Source organism: Haliotis rubra, unplaced genomic scaffold (genome assembly GCF_003918875.1).
Source record: "Haliotis rubra isolate DU_JTF1 unplaced genomic scaffold, ASM391887v1 Scf293, whole genome shotgun sequence".
Lineage (NCBI taxonomy): Eukaryota > Metazoa > Mollusca > Gastropoda > Lepetellida > Haliotidae > Haliotis > Haliotis rubra.
This window is the reverse complement of record NW_025766961.1, coordinates 198,553-221,808: the sequence shown is the minus strand read 5'-3', so window position 1 is coordinate 221,808 and position 23,256 is coordinate 198,553. Positions and strand designations below refer to the sequence as shown.

Here is a 23,256-nt window from a genome sequence, read left to right as displayed (position 1 = left end):
TTTGCTAAATTGTTGTAAATTTTAAGTTACCAGTTATTACAACAGGGTGTTTTGTAAAACAATTGATATCTTATTTGAAATACTTATTTTTACTGGTAAAGTGTAAATCTCGTGGTGAACTAAAGACACGAGAGCACCTGTCATGGCTGCTTTGTGATTGCTGCAGTATCATACTTAGAACGCTTCACAGCTGGCAAAATACACGCATCGTCATGTCGAAATCAATTGTAAGTACAGACGAAATTGGTCAGTGTGTTACAACCGATCTGTGAGTTGATTGTTCGTAACAGAAACAGTGTCGATATTGAATACACAAAACTTGACTAAATGTTTGGATATGACTAGTCATTTTCAGGTTTCCTTTTCAAGCCGTCAGTTGCTAATTTTACACATATTGATGAAAACGTGATTTGACATTCAAACATCATTTTGATGACACGAAAATCTCTTGATGTTCCAAGTTTTCATTACTCTCAAACCTTCAAGCAAATATTTTTACTGACAAAGTTACGAGTCCACTTGTCACGGTCAGCTGTCGACTCGAGTATCACGAATATACGATACATTTACTCCGCACTAGCTGGTTGGTTGATTCGTTTCATTGAAAACACATTAGAATGTAACACCACACTTGGAGTACCCCAAACGTAAATTCATTTCATCCATAGTTATCAGTTCCAAGTATTTGAAAAATAAACAGATTAAAAAAAGTTGATACATTCACCAGTTATTGCTATTTTTTCCCTGCTTCTCAGTGGATGAGAAGTAAGAATGCCTGTTAAATGTTACAGATTAATATTTACTCCCACACTGAAATACAGTCATGCCCCGTTTATCCGAACCTCAGATATCCGGAAAACTCGCCTTCTGAATGAAAATTCCTTAGAACGAATTCACAACGTTGTAAAATTACTCCCTTATCCGGAAATCCAGTTTCCATAACTGGATGGTCATTTTCACATACAAAACGCTAAATTATATGCATTTTTTCTCTCGTATTTCTGGATGGCTGAGCACCTGTCAGTATGTTTACCATGTTTACATACACATTTTACCGAGTGGCCCTGTGTGCCCTAACATAAAAGAAGTCGGCAGTCTTTGAAGCGTGAGAGGATTAACTACCTGTAATCAGCAAGGTGACACTGTATGCATTGTTATTTGTTGATGACTTATCAATAAAGATTACGTCTGAAGCCTATTATGTTTGTTTCTTTGTATGTCTTTTACATAATGTCCTTGGTTCATATATCCGGAAATTTGTTTATCCGGACAATTTCAAGAAAAACATAAGTGTCTGGATAAACAAGGCACGACTGTACACTGTGACATGGTTAAACGATCAATTCAATACCCGTCATAGTCACAATAATTTTTTTTACAGGACCAAGTGTGGTCACTTTTTCATGAGTCTGTTTTGGTAAACCTATATAAAAAACTTAGCATAATGTTCATGGATTGTTGAGGCGGTTGGGTAGCCTAGTGGTTAAAGCGTTGGCTCGTCACGCCGAAGTCCCGGGTTCGAATCCCCACATGGGTACAATGTGTGATGCCAATTTCTGGTGTTCCCTGCCGTGATGTTGCTGGAATATTGCTAAAAGCGGCGTAAAACCAAACTCAGCCAGTCAGTCATGGATTGTTAATCCATGTCATTTTGAGGAGGAATTGTTACTTTAAGTGACAACATCTCATTCTTTATGTATGTCAAGTATTTCTTCTGTTTATCTGTTTTCAGATTGTGCGTGTGCAATCTGCCGTCCATGGCACCAAACGAGTAGATACAAAGGCATCAGAATCGGTTGCAGTCCTGCTTGACAAGGTATTGATGTTGTTTGAAATGTTGTATAAAGCCTTCATGATTTGATTTGTTGTTTAATGCTGCATTCAGCAATATTCCAGCTGTGTGGTGTCGGTCTGTAAATAATCGAGTCTGGACCAGACAATCCAGTGATTAACAGCATGAGCATCAAACTACGCAATTGGGATACAATGACGTTTCAGCCAAGTCAGCGAGCCAGACCACCCGATATTGTTAGTTGCTTCATACGACCAGCATGGGTTGCTGAAGACCAATTCTAACCCAGTCTAAGTAAACTTAGGCTCAGTATTATTCGTTACACTGCTATACTGAGTCTAACAAAACCGTATGAAGTTGCTTCATAAACAACAACTTCGAGAAAAGAAGAAGTCAGACAAACAATTGGAAATCTACGTTCTGATAAGATAATATATTGATGAGAATTTATAGAAATATATGGAAAGCAAACATCAACTGGAAGGATCAAAGGACATCCCATTTTATCAATTTATTTAGTCTCTGATACAATTGTAGGAAGGTTGAGAGCTTGTATTCATTATCAGACATGTTTTTCATCATGGACATACAACTAGCTTGGATTCATTAGGAGAGGGACTTTAACCCATTCAACACTGTAGGCCGGTTAAGACGTCACCAGTCCCCTGACACCGTAGGCCGGAAAACCGGCCAGGCAGTAGTCACATCAAAATGATATATAATTTTAGGAACCTAACTAACATATGATTCATTATCAAATCTATCACTTTTCATAATGCCTGAAAACACTTATTACATTTCAAATGGCCATATATAATCGACAGAATTAGAATTATAAACTATTTTTCGCAATGTTATTGAAAAAAAACGATTCTTGGACACATGCTTCGGCAACGGGTCCACATCAGAGTTGTCAAAGAGCAAAGTAACGATGTTTAGAGATAATAATTACACAAATTGAATAAACGGAAGAATAACATCAACAACAATACTCATACAAGTTGTCAAATGTACGTTACAACTTACTATTTCCATCTTTATTGTGCGAGCGTGTAATGTAATTCAAGTGACATCTCGGCTTTTGTCGCTTCGAACTTTACGCTCGAACACAATGTTTAATGCTAAAATATATGCATTAAACTTTCTTGTCACAGGTCATAACCTAGCACGATACGTCCACTAAGTTCCATAATATACGCATAGGTGGTGATTCTTTGCGTAACACGTTCACAATGGCATGATTTTACCCAAAACTTTCGTCTGAACCTGCAGGTTTTCGTTTACGATGACAGTATCCATTGCTGTTTTTTGATTGGCTGTCTTAGGTCACGTGTCTGATTTTGACCAATCACGATCCTTATAGCAGACTGAGGCAAATGAGCGTCATTAGAAACCTATCTTTATCCAATAAAATCGCTTCTTACAACTGTGAAAATACTCTTGGCAAGGGTACAGTGATATTGTTGATGTTCAGAGCTTTCGAACGATACCCGCCATCAAACGAATCGCCTCACATGTTATTCATACGAAGCTTCAAAGCGGAGGTATTTCACGCTGTTGTATCAACGTTATCGGCGAGGAAAGCCACATATATCGGGAAATAGACGACCATAAATATTAATTCAGAAATCTTTTTATAATAATTTTCCAATTACGTAAAAATGAAAATATAAAAGAAAAAGGTAAGGGGATATTATGACATGTTACAAATGGAAAAAAATTGCCACATTTTTTGCTTCCTTCGTGGTTTATCTGGACATATAAATGTGTAAGCTTGCATTTTCATTAAAAATTAACTTATTTACGTTGTAGTCGTATTACTTGAATAATATGATAAAAAATAACTTTCATATTTATATACAGTAGGATTAGACGTTTCAAATGGTGTATGATATGTAGTAGTAATAATGATATTCGAGCTGATATTTTCATTGATAAACATAGGCTTCATCTATGACCTCAGAGTGTCTGGGAACTCGGTGTCATGGCAGTAAATGCCTCTGGTTGACTGGTGTTGAAAGAGTTAAAGAACAAATAAACTTTGTTTTTTTGTACTCTTTTAACTATTACATATGAAAGATTTGTGGTTAGTCTTATGCGGAACACCAAATTCATTCTTAAAAAACTTGTGGTTAATTAATACCGAGTGATTAAAAGTTGCCAAAAAGTCACCTGCTTCGCTCTCGCCCGCCAAAGAAACCACAGACAGGTTATGTAACTCTGTCGCCAGAGCACTGCAGTGACATCATATGAGGAAAGTTTTCAGTTAGTTGTATATGAAGTGTGTAGCAAGCTTGTAATGACTTCCTCACCAGATCCATGGCACGTCTATAGATTTAAGACAAATATTGATTAAGTACAGCGCAAGCTGGAAGAAATTGGTTTGATGCACGAAGGGCATTGGGGGTGAAGATCAGCCACAGATAACCTGTGCCTGCAACACTGCAAGATTTCATGAAATGTAAACAAGTTACATTACGATGAAATTATGACACAAATATACAAATAATTTTAATTTTTTTTTACATATAATAAAGAGTAATTATAGCCAAATCCATAAAAAGCATAATTTTTAAGAATAGGATCTAAAATAAAAGGATATAATGCCGTATACGGGACTCCAGTGCTTGCCCAACCATCCGCTGGGGCGAAAAAGAAGAGAGTGACAAGTAATGCTGGTCACATGACTGTTTGTGCGGGAAAGGGCAAAAGGGAGGTAACTCGTGGGTGAGTGTATTTTTACGTCCGCGTCGGGAACTTCAAGGGATTCAAGTGTTCCACTACCATTCGCAAGGGAAAGGGAGATAAGCAAAAGATCATGAGTCAGGATAAGTATAAAAATATCATTTTACTTGAAAAATTACATGTTTGTGAGTGCGAAGCGAGCCTTGTGGAAGCCTGAAGCGATATCTTACTTGTGTTCAGATCGCTTCACGGAAGGTAAAGAATCAAAACTACTTACTAGTTGTAGTAAAATATGTATATGATTGATGACCATAAAGATTTTCCATGACACAACTTGTAACATAACGATTTCTTCTTCGGAAGTGAGGTTCTGGTCAAAGTAACAATAATACTGTAAGTAGTATTATATTGACACCCAGTAGTATATATATTGTCCTCAGACTGGCCACCGTGAAAGTCACGGGCTAAAGTCTGTTAGAATTAATATTATGGTTTGTTTTCATCAAGTTAGAAAATCAAAACTACTTTACAGTTATGTATTTGAATCATGACCAAAAGGATTTTGCATGACACAACTTATAACATAACGATTTCTTCCACCGAAGTGAGGTGGGGGTCGATGTGACAATACTGCGCGATAAATTTCTTGCTACATTCATGTGGTTAATATCCACTCACCAGTATGTAGATACTAGTCAATGTACTTCTTTATATTTGGTCTTATAATCCTAATTAGTTAATAATCATACTTGTATGCATTTTGAAACTAAATAAAAAGCAGACGTTCTGCTGATACTTATAGTGAATTTATAACAGGACTTTAATATCTAGACATTTTATAGTTTGCCAATGTGAATCATAATTCGCACACACACCCTAGTGTATGTTGTCTGTCTTATTACACTTCACGGCGAAAACAATGATTCTGTTGAATGCTATGACAAATGAATAAAAACAAAATGCAAATATTAAAATTTAAACAGATTAAAGTTACAGGAACAATGTCAGGCTATTACCTTGTTCGAGGAATGTATCCATCAATATCCACAAAAACGAGTGATATGCCATTCATCTGCAGCTGTTCCAAGTGATGTGTCTTTTAACAGTCTAATATACGAAAAAGTGATATATCGTTTCAGGTATTTCACATTGGTGTATAGTCTCATTGGTCACCCAAGATAACACACCCGGCAACTACATGTAATTGCATAATGTCCGCTATTCTTTAAAAAAGTAATTTAGTTAGCCAATAATGAGCAATCAATCAATGTATTGGCGGTTAATCCTTTGAAATAAGGACGTTGTTTTTACACAGACACAGACACGACAGAGTGTATTCAGTATCGATTAGTAAATCTACATACATAAACACTACCTTTTGACAAATCTGCTGTGTAAGATAAAAGTAATTTATCAATCAGCGTGTTATCGGTTAGTCCTTTGATCGATGTTTATAATGTTGAGTATTTACTCCAGACACAAGAAATGCCAAATGGGAACCTTTGTCGGGTAATCTAAGTGGTGTTACCACTAATTATACCTGTTATAAATTCATTAACTGACCATCAAGTGAATGATGACAAATAACATGTGTAGGTTTATACCACCTAACACGGGTTACAATAAGGGAGTATTAATTACTGTATTGCATGCAATTTTAAATGCATGTGAAAACTTATGGGCTGACACTGTTTTGAGAATACAAACAGAACTTCAATGGTTTTTTTGTGTGGTTTTTTTGGTTGTTTTTATTACTAATAACGGTACATTATATTCTACATTTCATCAAGGTAATACAGATGACATAACACATGTTACAGTTGATGAATTATTGAAGCTGTTATTAATAACAAAAAACAAAAAATAAAGAGGATGGGGAAAGTGAGAGGTAAGGGTGCAGAAAAGAGAAACTCACCATGCTAATCTAAAATTTAGTCGTCTTGAAAGAGACATAACCATTTTGCTTTGAAGACAGAGTGGTGTTCCCAAAAATATATTTTCCCAAATGGTAGTGTTTTTTTATGAGGTAGAAGAGTTGATCAAAATTTAAATCTGCGGAGGTATATCTTACTTTATTAATATATTCCTTGGTGATAATGAAAATATGATTAACTAATACACCTGCTTCAGGGTCCCCCAGTAGAAACTTAGTAATATCGATATTGAGGCAAGCGCCGGTCTTGGAATTATACCAGCTTGTAAACTGAGAGATTAGATGTTTAGTATTCTCACATAAAAAGAATATGTGCTGAATAGTTTCTATTTAACGGCCACACAAAGAACAAAGATTATCGTGATTAATACCTATTTTACATAGAAATAACTTTGTAGAAACTATTCTGTGCATCAGTTTAAACTGGAAGTTCCTAGCCTTATTTTCTATAGTAGTAGTATTTATCATTGCAAAACAGTCAGTCAGATAATTCTCTGATAGAGTAGTATTAAGCTTGGATTCCCATTTATGTTGAAGATTATCTAATGATATTCCATGATTGTCACACAGCTGTGAGTAAACAAATTTACAATCAGCCTTCATTGTTGCATAAGAAATACATATAAGCATTTGCTGTGTGCTAAAACTGTATGTACCTATTTACCAAAGTAAATTTTCAGATTCTTCTAGCAATGGCAAAGTAGGGTTTTTAATATCATACGTAATAGACGTCATATTTTTACATGACATGATTAAATATCGAGGTAAAAAAACACAGAAATGGGATCAATTTGGATCAGTCATTATACCATCCAGGCATTAGAAAACCTGAAAAAGCCCACATTGCTTTGATACTTTATTACAATCAGACAAGAACTACCGGGGATATTTTCAAATAACTGCATCTGATGGGCATCCACCCTGCCTAATGTCGCACTGTTTAGGTTGAAGAAATTAACCATAACCGTGATGAGTGAGGCTGATCATCGTTTTCGCTATCACTAGCGTCTGGCTTGAACAAATAGGGCCTAGCGAAACCAAGTGATTTTGACAGAATCGTCTATGAAAGTTGAAAACAACTTGTAACTTGGAAACTAGGCAAAGCAAGAGACAAAATTAAATGACAGTAGATTGTGAGAACATATAGCTTTCATTTTCCACAACAGTTGTCATGATTTCAGGTTTATACAAACCTGTAAACAAGATAAATTACCCCCAGAAATGTACCTGAATTCTGCATCGGCCCTCATTTCTATTCCTCATATGACGTCACAGAGACGCGTTGCTCTGATTGGTTGAAATTTCGTTCGCGGGTGAGAATTGTGCACTGTTGTCAAAAAGGTCGATTTAAGTTAATTAAAGATCGAAATGAGTAGTTTTAATGACAGGGTTTCCTTTATAACGATGCCAATTAGTGATTTACGTATTTTACCCCCCTAGAGTATATGTGATCTTTAAGAAACCCTGTAGGTATGAGATAGAAGTAGCCTTATGTTCTTGAGGCAGTCTCTAATAGTTAATAATGGTGCTAGAAGTGGTATCTGGTTATTCAGACGTTGGGAGGTGATGTTGGATTTCATTCTGTCTAGTTTTGAGATGGCCTCCACCAACAAGATCACAGTTTTACCACTGTTCTCCCTCCATGTATTTAAGAAATACAGTTCACGCTACCCCATGTATAGTATAATAAAGCATGTTTTGCCCTGAACTATTGTAGTTAAAGTACAAGGACACTTAACTGTATTTCTTTTCTGAGATGCCAAGTTTGATACACACAGTAATTAATCCAGGCAGAAAACCAACAGAAAATCGAAAACGCTGTCTTTAGTTTAAGTAATAAATAGTTTGAAAATGGTTTACATTCGAGTTAAATATCTTCTCTATATTATTGTCCCCCGCTGAACGGTTAATTCGCTGAACGTCGGAGACTATGTATTCAGCATGAACATCGTACCCAATGTCTTCAAATTTGGTGACATACATACGACACCCGATTCTTGTTAACCACGAGTTTTCTAACTCTTGTAACGCGATATCTCATGAACTGTTGTACCCAATGTCTTCAAATTTGGTGTCAGCCTACATTGGGGGATCATGCAGACACCAGTTTATTTGGATGACCTTGACCTTATCAAGGTCACCACAAAATGTGCACACTTTTAACTCTTGTTAACACGATATCTCATGGACTGTTATACCCAATGTCTTCAAATTTGGTGAAAGCCTACATTGGGGAATTACGCAGACCCCAGTTATTTGGGTGACCTTGACCTTATCTTCAAGGTCACCACAACACTTTGACCGCTTTTCTAACTGATTTTAAACGCAATATCTCATAAAACATTGCACCCAATGTTTTCAATTATGTTGACAGCCTACATTGGGTGATTATGCAAACACCAGTCATTTCAGGCATCTTGTATGTGACCCAAAAGTAAAAAGTAGTAAGGCCAGACCAAATTTATTTCTTGGTTTACGTATCCTCCGGTCGTATTTTTTCAAGAATAAGAAAAAAATAAAAGTTAATTTTCCCTGCTCAAAAAATACATCCTGATGTTTTATTGGTCAAAACTGTAAATTTACAAGAAAAGTTTTTTTAGATTGTGTTTTGCCCCATATACACTTTATAAACTGCCAAAAGTAAAATACTTTTAGTGTTTATTTATTTTATATTTTTTTTCCTCCTGCCTTTAGGTTTCTGAGTACAAAAATCCGTAAAACAAGAAATAAAATTGGTCAAGCCTAAATATAGATATTCCATTCTTTAGCGGTGGGGGACATTGCCATATCAGGGGCAAACACTTATTTAGGTTACGTCTGTGATTATAAATCACATTGGGATATGAAAACGTCAAACTTCAACTACCAACGTAAGGTTTGAACAGTAAATCCAGATAAAATTGACTAGTCACGCGACTGTGGACATAGACTCAGTCAGCGAACATTCGCTGTTTAATTGTGATTTGAGCTGAGACATTTATCGATCGAAAAAAGTTAAACATAATGTTACCACAAGTGATGTTAGCTGAGTGAAGCAACTGCAAAGTAGGAAACAGGCTACTATGGAGTAGTTTACTGTAGGAAACTTTATGAGGCGATGACAACTGACGTGCAGTCGATTACCAAGCGTACGTTTAATTATGAGAGGGCAGACGAGAATGGCGTAGTGACGTCAATACAGTGTGACGTAATGCAAAAAAAGAGTATTTTATCGCCTGATAAGTACTGTCGACACCTTTGATCTTTATATGATGTACAGTGACAATTTCCTTATTATGAACCATAGTTTGTTAAACAACTTTCTTGTGATTTGTTGATTAGTAATGCAAACCAAACATAGACTCTGACTGGGTACAGGTTTTTTATTGGCTTTTGCATTTTCCTAGATATGTTGTAATTCATTGGTGTCATTTTAAACAATTTTTGGCAAACCTATTATTGCTATTGTTATGTTCACATTTGTGGTTTTGACTGTTTGTAATGTGATGGAATATATAATTGACCATGCTTTTATCATTCAAGCTTTTATTGTCATCTTTCAGATCCAAAAGGAATTTAATCTTGGGGATACAGGATGGAATGTTTTTCAGAATCGAAACAAAACTGGCATTCTTCGCAATTCACGAGCAAAGACAATTGATTCATACAAGATAAAGTGAGTGAATCTGAACCACTGAGTTTGTTTCTCTGTCAGTGCATACTACATATTATAGTTGAGTTATATATATGAGCTCATTTGTCCAGAAAGTGTAGGACCAGCTGATCTAGTGATTGACATCATGAGCATCGATCTCTTCATTTGGGACATGACATTCATTCATTCATTCATTGGATATTTATATAGTGCACATATCCACGCACAAGTGCATGCTCAAGGTGCTGGTATTTTTTAACCTCGATCATTGGATGTCAATCTCAAAGGCACATCTTATTATCAATCTCAACTTCAAAGGGAGCATACAACTCTTGCTGCCACAGGGCATGATGACATGTGTCAACCAAGTCAGCAAGCATAGGTTGCTGAAGATCAATTCTTAAAGTGATTTTCAGGGGTCACTATATATGTGGGAGAGATGTCCTTTTTTTAACACCTCTGTTTTGACAATTGTGTTAAGAACCATACCAAAATATTAGCAAAGAAACATGTTGTATTTTTCCTTATTAATGAAATGTGTATGACTTGAACAAAGACTATCACCATTTGTTTACTTTACTGCCTGTTTGAACTGTTGATGTAAGAGTTATGTATCTTTCAGACATGGTGACATGCTGTACTTGTTATCTGATGAGAAGTTATTATCAGCTGGAGACCAGGCCGAGCCGATGGACACTGGGAGACCATCATCCTCCAACTCTGTCCGCGAAGATGAGGTTGATGTCATCCTAAGCAAAGAAGATGGCAAAATATACAGGAGTAGAAATGAACAACTGTAAGAATCAAATCCAGTGTTCACGAATGGTGTTTCAAAGTCACAGGACATTGGGTCCTGTAAGTTTCAGATGTCTGTCTGACCCATTGAAAATGCACAGGACCCATGGAATAAAATTAAACACACATTTCAGATTTAATATTTCTTATAATTGACATTGAAATTATTAACAAACATAAGATTTATAAACAGCAACCAAGTGTCACATGTCACATTAAACAACTTCAGTCAAAGTCATTGTGAAATATACAGTCAGACACTGGGGCCGGCGGGTTGTAGACTTCTGTCTGACCGTTGGCAAATCTGCCGGAATTGTCAGAGGGTCAGACGCTTTTTTGTGATCACTGCAAATCCTGCCTATTTCAGTCTATTAGTCTTTGCTCTGAATCTGTCCTGAGTGCCAGGGTCAGGGTTGCTTTCTATCAGAATATCTATGTGTTGTCATGGTTACGTTCAGTGCCAAATGGATTGATGTTTCTTTTTGGTAGCTGATTCCTTGTAAAATCTTGTCGTTAGGAAGTTTGCAAATTTTTTATTACAGAAATGAACAACATTGATTAAGTTGCACATTTCAGAACAGATGGTGAATGGTTGTCAATAGTGTAAATCACTGGACTTTTCTTCAGGATTTCACACTGTTCTTGTCAGCTAGCCACAAACTTATAGAAATTGTTTTATCATGGTACATTAGTGTCAAAATGTAGCATGGTGTAGTGATGGTATATCGTACGTCAAATGGTATTTTTTCTTGTAGGTGTCATCATGGTCCTAAAGGGAAGTGTCTTCACTGTGTTCCTCTTGAAGTAAGTGGATCTTGGTGACTGTTTTTCAATATTAATTCAATTGTATTGAAGCCAAGTTAACCCTAACATGCAGTTTTTAATAAGGTACAGAGTTATCTCCCTTTGTTGTGTGTCAACATTTTCTTACCCACGTTTGTTCGTTGTTTGTTTAACCTTCTAGCAATAACATTCTAGCTATATGACTGGAGCCCGTGAATACATGAGTCTGGACCAAACAATCCTATAATGTTATCAGAGCATGATGACAGGCAATCAAATCATTGATCGTAATTACCCAGTCCATCTGGTTGCCTCATGCAGGCAGCATTTGTTGCTAGCTACCTGTTCTAACCCAGAATCCACTCAGTGTCAAACTGGCCCTTGTGTATAGCTGGAATGTTGCTGTGTGTGACAATAATCAATATACAAAAAAATCAAAACTCACAATTGATTGAGATTAAAACAATGTGTAGAGCAGGCTGCCTTTTGCACATGTTGCCAAGCAAGAAAAAATTGCTGTTTTTGGAACATAAGCTGATCGCTCACAGACTTCCCTCATGCTGGAGCAGGCTGCCTTTTACGCATGTTGCCAAGCAAGAAAAAATTGCTGTTTTTGGAACATAAGCTGATCGCTCACAGACTTCCCTCATGCTGGAGCCAGGCCTTTGCTATGTTGTTTACAAAAAGTGATCACACAGTTTCTGTATGTATTGATAAGTGATGGCATTATGAACACCAGAAAGATTGACTGTTACTGTTACACATGGTGTAACATGGTGTTACACAGGTTGCACATGGTGTAGTATAACTGGTTAGCCTCACAGTATTTGTAATATTAGCGTTTCAGGCATTGGTCAAGTGCACACTATTGAATGTTTGAAAATGGTTTCATTTGTCATCATGTTTTGATCTGCCCTTCTCTTTGCTTGCAGCCTTATGATGAAGAATTTCTAAAAAGCTGTGAACCACCTATCAAGTTTTTGTCTTTCCACTCTTACATCAGGAAGCTAACAGGAGGTGTTGACCGGTAAGTCTTATAGTAGAGTGATCATGTTTGGTTTGGTAGTCCATTTGTTTGCCAGAATGGCTGTTGCCTGCAAGCTAAAATGTATGTAGCCAAGAATTAGACTAAACAAGCCAAAAGGTGATTTAATTCACATTTCGCATAAAACAAAGTGAATGTGATTTGCTGCATTCCTTTGACTGATGTCATGACATAGCAAGAACAGAGACTGACTGTATTCACCTCAGTCAGGGGATACTTAGGACCAACCTTTACCTAGAGAGTAGCTCCAGAGAAGAGGCTCTGAAAGATTCATGAGATTTTGTCCATGTATTGGCATCAAACAACACTTAGGCTATACAGTCATTGGGATTTGCTGTATCAACAGAAGCATGACGACATACATTTTCGAAAAAGAAACCTGTGAAGATCTGGGTTAGAATTGATCTTCAGTAACCCATGCTTGTTGTAAGAGGCGACTAACGGGATCGGATGATCAGGTTCGCTTGACTTGGTTGACACATGTCATCGTATCCCAATTACATAGATCGATGATCATGCTGTTGATCACCGGATTGTCTGGTCAAGCCTTGATTATTTACAGACCGCCACCATATAGCTGGAATATTGCTGAGTGCGGCGTAAAACCAAACTCACTCACTCACTCAGTTTGAAAAAGAGATGCATTAACAAGATTGCCAGTTAGTGTAATCACTGATTTATACTTACATTGTTTCATGGTTTGTGTACCTTCAGTTGTGTAGTTTCACTCTGAAATTCAGTGATTCAATTTCTGGAAAGGTTGTCTTTGAGTGCACTGAAGATGTAGTGAGTTCCTGAGACAACATTGTCCTGACAATAAACCTGGCAGTATCTGAAATAATGTTATTCTTTATCTTTTGTTTCAGGGGGAAATTTGTTAATTTGGAAAACATAAGTTGTAAGATAAAATCAGGTTGCAAGGAACATCCCCCGTGGCCTGGAGGTATATGTACAAAATGCCAGCCAAATGCTGTTACACTCAACAGACAGGTGAATATTTTCATGTATTTTCTTGCCTCTGTATTGTGTATCGAAATGTGGAAGGCAGTGGTTTTGACAGTACATTGCATAGTATTATCTTGGTTGGTAAAGGCTCAATATTAGTAAATAGTTACATTCATTGCATCAGTACGAGTTGTTTCCACCAGTCTATTGTGCATGTTATACCACAAACAGTATGCCTGAATAATCTCATATTCTTTTGTCATGCCTTTCAGAAATATCGCCATGTTGACAATATCATGTTTGAGAACCCTGTTGTTGCTGACCGCTTCCTCAACTACTGGAGAAGCACAGGTAACCAGAGACTTGGTATCCTGTATGGCAGATACGAACCTCACAAAGACGTCCCACTGGGCATAAAAGCAACAGTTGCGGCTATATATGAACCTCCTCAGGTAAATTTATCTGTATCCCACTTGAAGTTTGTCTGCATTCTGATGCAGAACATGTTCACAATGTCCCATCCATGCTGATAGGACTGTTTTTTAACTACTTCATTAGAATGATTGGCTATAATGATGTATTGGGCCATCACAACCAGCTTGGTCCTTGAACAGAATCAGCTCAGTTCTTGTGGACCTATGTTGTCAGTGTATCATCTTGTCAGTGTATTGGTCCACAGAATCAGCTCAGTTCTTGTGGAGCTCCAACGGTCCTCAAGGTGATTGTTAGTGTGTTTGTCCACACAACCAGCTTGGTCCTCCAAGAATTCCCATGTTGTCAGTGTATTGGTCCACACAACCAGCTTGGTCCTCCAAGAATTCCCATGTCAGTGTATTGCTCCACACAATCAGCTCGGTCCTCAAGGAGATTTCCATGGTGTCAGTGTATTGGTCCACACAACCAGCTTGGTCCTCACTGAAGTTCCATGTTTGTATGCCAGACAATCAGATAGATCACATATTCTGAACACTTAGTCCCTGTTTTAGTCTGCAGTATTTTCTGTTGGTTTTGGAGTTTCATGTGTTCCAGTTATTCACCTATTTATCTGTGATTAGTCAAAACATGGTTGCCTAAGGAAAATACGGAATACTAAACTCTGAATCTCCAGGATATATCAGGACTGTAATATTAACTGCATTCTAAATGTTAAATGTGAAAATGTTTGAACATTTTTGCTTACTTTTATGGATGTAGACTTTGAGATAAATATTTATAATTTGTTCTGTTACCAACCATTTCAGCAAAGTTCCAAGAACAAGATTGAGCTACTGCCAGATGAAAATGAAGCGGTTATAAACGAGGTAGCAGAAAAACTGGGAGTGATGCCAGTTGGATGGATATTCTCTGATCTTGTAGCTGAAGATCTCACCAAGGGCACTGTTAAGAACTTCAGAGGAAACATGGTGAGGTGTATTTGTATAAAAGTATGAAAAGTAATAGCTCTTACAATACTGTGTGGACCGCCTCCGTGGTGTACTGGTTAGAGCATCCGCCCGGAGAGCGGAAGGTCGCGGGTTCGATCCCCGGCCGCGCCATACCAAAAGACGTTAAAATATGGTACTTGTTGGTCCCTGCCTGGGGCTTGGCATTAATGGGTACAACAAGGACTGGTCGGCTCGGAGTCAGTATAATGTGTCTGAGTGGGGTATTCATGCTTCACTGCGGCATGGTATCTCAGTGGGCTAGCACTATAAAAACAGCTTAAGTCTGGGCTAGTACAAGCAGCGCACACACACACACACACACGTATGCACGTCGTCATATGAGCGAAATATTCTCAAGCACGACGTTAAACGACGTCAATCTCACCTCACCTCACCTTACAATACTGTGTTGTGTCAATATTTTCATTATATATAGTTCTCTTATGTCAGAACATGGACATTTTATTCCACTGTATTATTATTTCTTGATCATGCTTGTTTACTGCCAATGTTACTGATATGACCTTTGATTTTCTAGTCAACGAGATCATACCAATAATGATCAACTTTCTGTTGTTCTTTCCAAGGATGCCCACTTTCTGAGTTCAGAGGAATGCATTATGGCAGCAGACTTCCAAAATAAGTATCCGAACCCATGTAAACTGTCCTCTAATGGACACTTTGGGTCGAAGTTTGTCACCATAGTAGTCACAGGTAAGCCCAAGTTATCATCGCTCTGAACCAATACCAGCAGGCCTAGTTGTCACTTACTTCATTATTAGCTCACAATATTCATTAGTCCTATACAATTTAGGGGCGATGGGGTAGCCTAACTGTTAAAGCCCGGGTTTGATTCCCCATATGGGTCCAATTTGTGAAGCCCATTTCTGGTGTCCCCTTTGTGATATTGCTGAAAGCAGCTTAAAACCATGCTCACTCACTCACCCAACTATACAATTTACAAGTTCTAGATGATCGTATGAATATTTAATGTATACTTATTAGTTAGTTACAGCCCTGTAACAACAGTGTCCTGTATCAAGCTACTTTGTAGATAGTGCAGGCAGCTATTAGAGTGACCAGAAATTCTCCCTTGGCATCATCTACTGTAACTTGTTTTTAGTCTACTGTAACAAAATGTTACCTTCATCAGGTTCCAGACTATTATTCTAGTGGTTAAAGCGTTGGCAGATCGCGCCCGAAGACCCGGTTCGATTCCCCACATTGGCACATACAAGACATTGATAAACAAAATATTGCTAAAAGCGGCGTAAAACTAAACTCAGTCAGTCAGTCCAGACTAGGGGCTGAATTTGCAGAATTGATCACTGTTGATAGTTTTCCCAAGGTCATGATCTTACACTATAGATTGTCATGGTAAATGGGTGATTTCATATCACAATCCAAATTGTTATGATGATGTCATGACATTTTGTGGATAGCCATGGAGATGTCATGACACTTTGTGGATAGCCATGGAGATGTCATGACACTTTTTGGATAGCCATGGAGATGTCATGACACTTTGTGGATAGCCATGGAGATGTCATGACACTTTGTGGATAGCCATGGAGATGTCATGACACTTTGTGGATAGCCATGGAGATGTCATGACACTTTGTGGATAGCCATGGAGATGTCATGACACTTTGTGGATTGCCATGGTGATGTCATGACACTTTGTGGATAGCCATGGAGATGTCATGACACTTTGTGGATAGCCATGGAGATGTCATGACACTTTGTGGATTGCCATGGTGATGTCATGACACTTTGTGGATTGCCATGGTGATGTCATGACACTTTGTAGAATGTTATAATGACTTCTCATATTGTCAAGATTAAGTGTGCTATGTATGTATCATGGTTTGTTGTTTTCAGGTGACAACAACAACCAGATCCACTTCGACGGCTACCAGGTTTCCAATCAATGCATGGCATTAGTGAGAGATGACTGCCTTATTCCCACTAAAGATGTTCCCGAGCTGGGCTATGTCAAAGAGTCAACGAATGAACAATATGTCCCTGATGTCTTTTATAAAGTATGATTGGAACATTTTACTTGTATCAACTTGAACTAAATTTCTGTCTCACTTCCTCTGCATCATTGAGAATAATTTATTTCATATGATCATGGCTAGAACCAGTGATTAGCAGAAATCTCACAAGGACAGCTTATTTTTCCCTTGGATGTTGGATGCAGTTTGTGTTCAAAACAAGCTCACCTAATGTTCAACATGACCCCCTGCACTGTACAAGTGGGAGAAGGTTTTTGTGATGAAGTTCTGTGTTTTCACAGAGTTAAAGGGCTTTCAATATACAGCGTTTTCTGTCTGAGGAATATTAATAATTTCTATCTGAGTTATTATGTATTGACTGTTATGGTTTTTGGTGATTGCTTTACAGAACAAAGACAACTATGGGAATGAGGTAACTCAGCTTGCTCGCCCCCTCCCAGTGGAGTACCTCCTGGTAGACCTCCCAGCAGCCTTCCCGGTCCAGCCACAATACACGTTCCAGACAAACAATGGCCTGAAACCCTTCCCTGTAGAAAACCGTGCTAACATTGGGGAATGTCAGGTATAGGCTTTGGAAATTCCTATATATTCTGATTGCAACAGTCATGATGTGTACAATGTACTGATATTTTTGGTTGCAGATTATTTTTGTATTATATTATATTCACAAGATCTACTGTCATACCAGCAATTTAACTTTATAAAGTAATGTCATTGTGTTTAGTTTGTGTAAAATTGGTTGAGTTTTAGATAATAATGACTTTAATAACGCGTAAGTTAATTATTACAGGTTCGATTTTGATTTTCATTACTAGTTTCATTAAAAATACTTTTTGGAATTTGCCAGGTAATGGTTATGAACTAGATGACCCTACCAAGATGACAAATGGTCACCATGCAAAGTTAGTCAATAGATTATCTGACAGCTGAAGCCATTGATTACCCACATTAGTTTCTTGAATCATCACTTTCTGGGTACACATGCACTGACTTTCTACTTTTGCCTTCAGGACTTCACCAGCTTAGTGCAGTACATGGAACAGTTTCCACCTAACCGTTTCCTGGATGCAATGTCAGACTTTCACCTTCTGCTGTTCTTGGCAACATCAGATCTGCTGCCTCTCAAAGTAAGGCGGAACTACTCTTCCTAGTGATGTGTTGTACTGTGGTCTCCAGACCAAGGAAGAGATCACCTCATATTTAGCTTACTGTAAACGTATTATATTTCTCGCAGGTTTTATTTTCGCGCTTTTTGCGCAAAACATTATAGCGCGAAAATTTATACACCGCGGATAAACCTGTCATTCATTCAGTCTAGCCACGCTTGCCCCTGAGTTGTTACCATAACATATCAAGTTTGAAGACAGAAATCTACGGGAATCTTAAAATGACGACTGAAAGTAGCATAAAGAATCATACTTAACTGTCGCTGTAATGGATTTCCCAAAACATAATTAAATAAAGAGCCAAATCCCATCGCTGAATTAGCAAAAACAGCAATGTGTGTTGTGGCCGCCATGGAAATTGGTCACATGACAGATGGTTTGATACAAATCAGATTACCATGAAACGACTCGGAAAGAAATAATACAGCAGCATTTTATTTATTCATTAAGATTTTATTTACCAGTACATCATGAAGCGAATAGTCACTTAACACTCAATCATCTCATTCACAACAACCCGGCTTGTTTGAAATCACAAAGAGCTTCATATATAGTAGAAGTTAATTCGTCAGAATTCGGGAACATAAGACTGATGTGTTTTTCATCTCTTCCATGAGTAAACGGATTACTGTGTACTAGTATATCGCACAGATAGGGATTTCCTGTGAGTAAGCAATAAACGCCGCCTGACAGGTTAAGCCACTCTGTTTGTTTTCATTGCTATTAGTGGCGGCCAAAGAGACAGCTGGCAGTTCCGGCAATTACTGATTGCGCGATGTAGTCTAAACTGTCATTTCCACGAAAATTGCACCACGCGAAATTAAGTACGTTTACAGTATTATCTTTGTAATGTAATGATTTAAATTACAAATTGTCTGATGGATCAATAAAACAGTGATCCTTTGCAATAGATTCTTTCATGATAGTATTGGGTACTCAATGGCTCCCATAAAAGAGTTCCCCAACAACCATATATCTTCATGTCATGGTAAATAGTATGTCACATATCCACTGTGTGCTCAAGTTAATCTTGTAAGAATCAACTAGGAGAATTCAGGATGGATGGTAATATAAAGGGTCCATTGTGTATCCTCATGTTATAGGTTTTCAGAAGCTTGAGAAACATTCATAGTTTTCTTGATTACTGTGAACTGTGACACATCGCACAAACTTATATAAGACAACATTGTCAGAAGGACATGCCATCATCTGAGTACTGAGTAGTCACAATATTCGTTTGCTTCAACACACCTCACTATTCCTCAAGTAAACACTGTCGTCTGACATTGAATCCTTGGTTTTTTCGAGTATGTTTCCTAAGTTTGTCAACAACACCACTTTGATTGTGGGTTTTACCAAATTTGTGAATGTTTAAGACTTGTGTCACTTCTGCTTTTCTTCCCCTATTAAGCCGAAATGTCATGAAATAGTTGGAATACTGTTTGAAGTCAACTTAAAACCTAAGTCACTCACTCACTCAGATTATGTGACATTGTACCCTAACTCTGTATGGTTGGTCTGATAACCAATTTCCAAAAAGCCATATGTATCTTACTATGGCTTTAAGAATGATTTGGTGTAGTATTTAACATGTTTAAAGAATGAAAAAAATGATTCTGTCCAGATATGCCTCATCAATAACAACATACTTACGTTGTGTCTCTGTATGTCTCAGGACAGGATGAGTGTGGCGCTAGAAGCAGTTAGGACAAGGAGTGAAGATAAGGCATTAGAGTTCAAGAGAAGTGAGGAATGGGCAACTGTTGAAGAAATGATGTCCGCACATGGTATGTATATTATTAGTCATAACTCAGAGATCAAAATGATTATCTGATTAATTTATCATTAATGGTGCTCATCAAAGATCGAACACTTTGTGTAAATTCCTGGGTCAAGGTCCCCAACATGATTTTTGTAAGTGTAGACTAATGACAAAGTGTTGGGTGATTACCATGAATGGCCGCATAAATATGTCTCATTGTGCTGCTATGGTTTGGATTGTTGACCAAACAGTGGTTTCCTTTTTCTATACTTGATAATTGGAATATTTTAAACTGTGGCAAAATACAACATTCAGTGTGGGCTAATCACTCTATCTTTCTCCATCCATCCATCCATCCGTTCATTTCTGATAATAGCTGACTATGAAAACAAGAACCTTCAATTGTATAAGACTTAGTCATAAGATTTAACTCTGTTGACTTTGTATGCAGTGACTGACTATCTGTTTCAGCGCCGTCCCCACCGATGTCCCGCCAGGCGTCCTATGTTGGCCCTGGTGCAGCCCCTCTGCCACCTATTGGCAGCACTGCCAGTTCATGGACTTGTGATCACTGTACATACATCAACAAGCCTGAACATACAGCCTGTGATATCTGCTCTCTACCACGATGAACGCCTGGCTAGCTCCGTCTAGGTCTATATGCAGGAAGAACGATTGTTGAGATCATGAACCCAAGTCAACACACACCTTGCTCATGTCTTACGGTTGTGGGAATAACATGGGAATACAGTCCTCCTTGTTAATGCATGTTTAATGTTCATATATAATCAAACGCAATTATGTATATGAACAAGTAAAGCAAGTTCAGCAAGAACCGAGTGGCTCAGTGGTACTGTGTTTCCTCCTCATCAATAAGGCCTGGGTTTGATTCTATAGTTGGAAGATTTGAAGTCCATTCTCTGTGTCCTCTGCTGTGGTAGTGCTTCATGACTGACATGGGACTTCTAAGACCAAAGTGCCCCTGACTGACAAGATATGAAAGGAATGTTTCTGACTTGGGCTGATGAGCCGTTGATGAATACTGTCACAGATGTAAGATGTAACTGAAGAATTTGTGATGACATTGTAAGTGCTATCAATAATGTGAGTTTATGTAAAGAAATAGGTCTGGCTCATTTTGGCTGTTTGGATGTGCTGTTTATATGTATAGAATGTTAAAACAAAAGGATGTTTCCCAAGACAGGAGACTGTTTATACTGTGGCACACTTGGAAGGGGAATGTTGCCCCAGCATTACTCCTTTGATCTTGTTAGAAGATGTTTGGATGTGCCATGGTGTTCCAAGCATATCTGTAGATGCCTGTCTTACACTCATTGTCAAAATGGTTTCAAGTAGGAAAGAAGGAGAAAAGCTTTGGAAGGATATCAGTCCTGATTAAGAAAGAAATAAGTAATCTCAAAAAAGAAGATGTTTTTCCTCAGAAAAGTGGACAAGCTTTATTGTCTCCCACTGGAGAAGCTTCTGGAGAAAAAGTTCCATTTACTGCTATTATGACTTAGTTTGATTCCATCATCTGGCTGGCCTCTACTATTTACAATATAAACAGTTGTGTTATTAGCATTGGGTTTCCCCCTGTATTTAGTGTTAGTAAGACTGGCTTCATGTTGTAATGTTTTGCTTGCCACAAACTTCAGTCAGAAAAGGCTATGAGCTTCAAGGCACATGATATGAATAGAGTCTAATACAGTTTTCAGGTCTTATAAATATTTTCATCTGAATTGTATCTATCAAAGTGTGATACCTTTTTGATAAATCATTCATCAAGACTGGCAAATGTACTTACAATTTGATACGGATTCTGAAAATTTAAAATTAGAAAACCAGATACTGATATATATTTTAGCTATTTCATATGGGAGTACAAATCCCAAACTATGATTTATTATCTACAACTTGGCAGATGGCACATAAGGATCTGTTCCTACATGTCATACAGTTACGCTGCAGTCTAAAGAGATTTTGGAAGCAGACTGAACTGGGAGAGCTGTATTCATTATACTCTAAAAAAGAAATTTATGTATAGCAGGGTCTTTGACATGGACACCATTCTACAAAGCAATTAAACTGCTAAGGTAATCATGACTCTGAATACTTCCTATAGACTTACAGTAGTGCTAAAGTGTTGAAGAGAACCATGGTCAGATCCAGAAGTTTGTGAAGAGGATCCACATTTGTGGATTGTAGTGATCTATACATACCTGATCACAGATGGACATATATGTGGCCTCAGCATTAAGATCAAATGATTTGGGCGAATGGTTGGATTGAATTTGTAGTCGATATACCCGATAATGCAAACTAGGCTACAAGTAGCTGTGATCACTATTCCTAAGAATGGCCTAAGTAGCAAACAGTGTTCTGATGGCATGAGCATTTATTTTGTTTATTCAAAGTCATTTCATTTAATTTCTCATATAAATATTCAATTTTAACTAAGATAACCTTTTGGTGGCTATTTTTTTTTGCCATATGGCCAGAACAAACTTTTCAGTTGGACATCTGTCAGCTTGGTTATTTCTGTCAAAATACAAGCTGTAAATGCATTAAGGTGCAATGCCGGATACATTTATGTTCATTTTTATAAGCTAGAGAGGACACTTGTTTCTTCTTCAACCAGCACTGATTTTATACAAGAGGGTTTGAACCCATGCAAAATATTGTCTGAGCGTCAAGTTTGATGTTCTATATCACACTGGACCTGTGCCCTGTGTGGACCTTATGTATCATTTGGTCCTCTGTTTCTTCACTTTCATGTAAGAAATTCTGCAGTGCCTATGTTTGTTGCTGACTGTTTGCAATCAAGGGAAACTGACTGGAAGTGATTGTAGCAAACAGTATCTGGTATCATCAGATATCTCCGTCTTTCTGCAAGCACCATATTTTACAGTCTGGAGTTGCAAAATTTGTTATTGCTTCATCAGTTCACATGGAAGTGAACATATGTTTCATCGTTAGACAAATTGTTCACCAGTTGTCAAGATATAGAAAGGCATCATTGGCAGGTTTAATTTATTGTACATTTAGTTCCTTGTTTGATGATTTCAAATGTATTTTAAGTTTAACCAGGAAGTATTTGGGGCCAGCAGTGGTAAGTTCAGGCTAAAAGTTCTATTAAACAGTAAATTAGGCTTGATACACCAAGTACACAAATGTACATGTATTTGTTAATTGAAAGCATAATTTATTTTCTTGTGTGTATATTATGCCTTTATCAAGAGGCAAAGCCATCCATGTTAATAAACATCATCACTCA

General features: G+C 37.6%; 1 protein-coding gene across 1 annotated transcript; it reads left to right on the top strand.

Moving 5' to 3' along the window:
* The first annotated feature begins 109 nt into the window (after positions 1 to 109).
* On the top strand, positions 110 to 23,256 carry LOC124282117 (nuclear protein localization protein 4 homolog). The gene is made up of 15 exons (XM_046718084.1): positions 110 to 227; positions 1,733 to 1,816; positions 9,953 to 10,065; positions 10,667 to 10,840; positions 11,595 to 11,643; positions 12,555 to 12,649; positions 13,534 to 13,657; positions 13,885 to 14,064; positions 14,854 to 15,015; positions 15,624 to 15,750; positions 16,918 to 17,078; positions 17,443 to 17,616; positions 18,065 to 18,181; positions 19,896 to 20,007; positions 20,454 to 23,256. The coding sequence occupies exons 1-15, from the start codon at positions 213 to 215 to the stop codon at positions 20,612 to 20,614; spliced, it is 1,848 nt and encodes a 615-aa protein (XP_046574040.1). The 5' UTR covers positions 110 to 212; the 3' UTR covers positions 20,615 to 23,256.

What these genes read in the sequence shown, in the direction of transcription:
- LOC124282117 (XM_046718084.1), top strand. An exon ending in CTAACAGGAGGTGTTGACCG is followed by an intron (nt 12,650 to 13,533) that starts GTAAGTCTTATA and finishes CTTTTGTTTCAG; the next exon opens with GGGGAAATTTGTTAATTTGG. An exon ending in CAGATCTGCTGCCTCTCAAA is followed by an intron (nt 18,182 to 19,895) that starts GTAAGGCGGAAC and finishes TGTATGTCTCAG; the next exon opens with GACAGGATGAGTGTGGCGCT.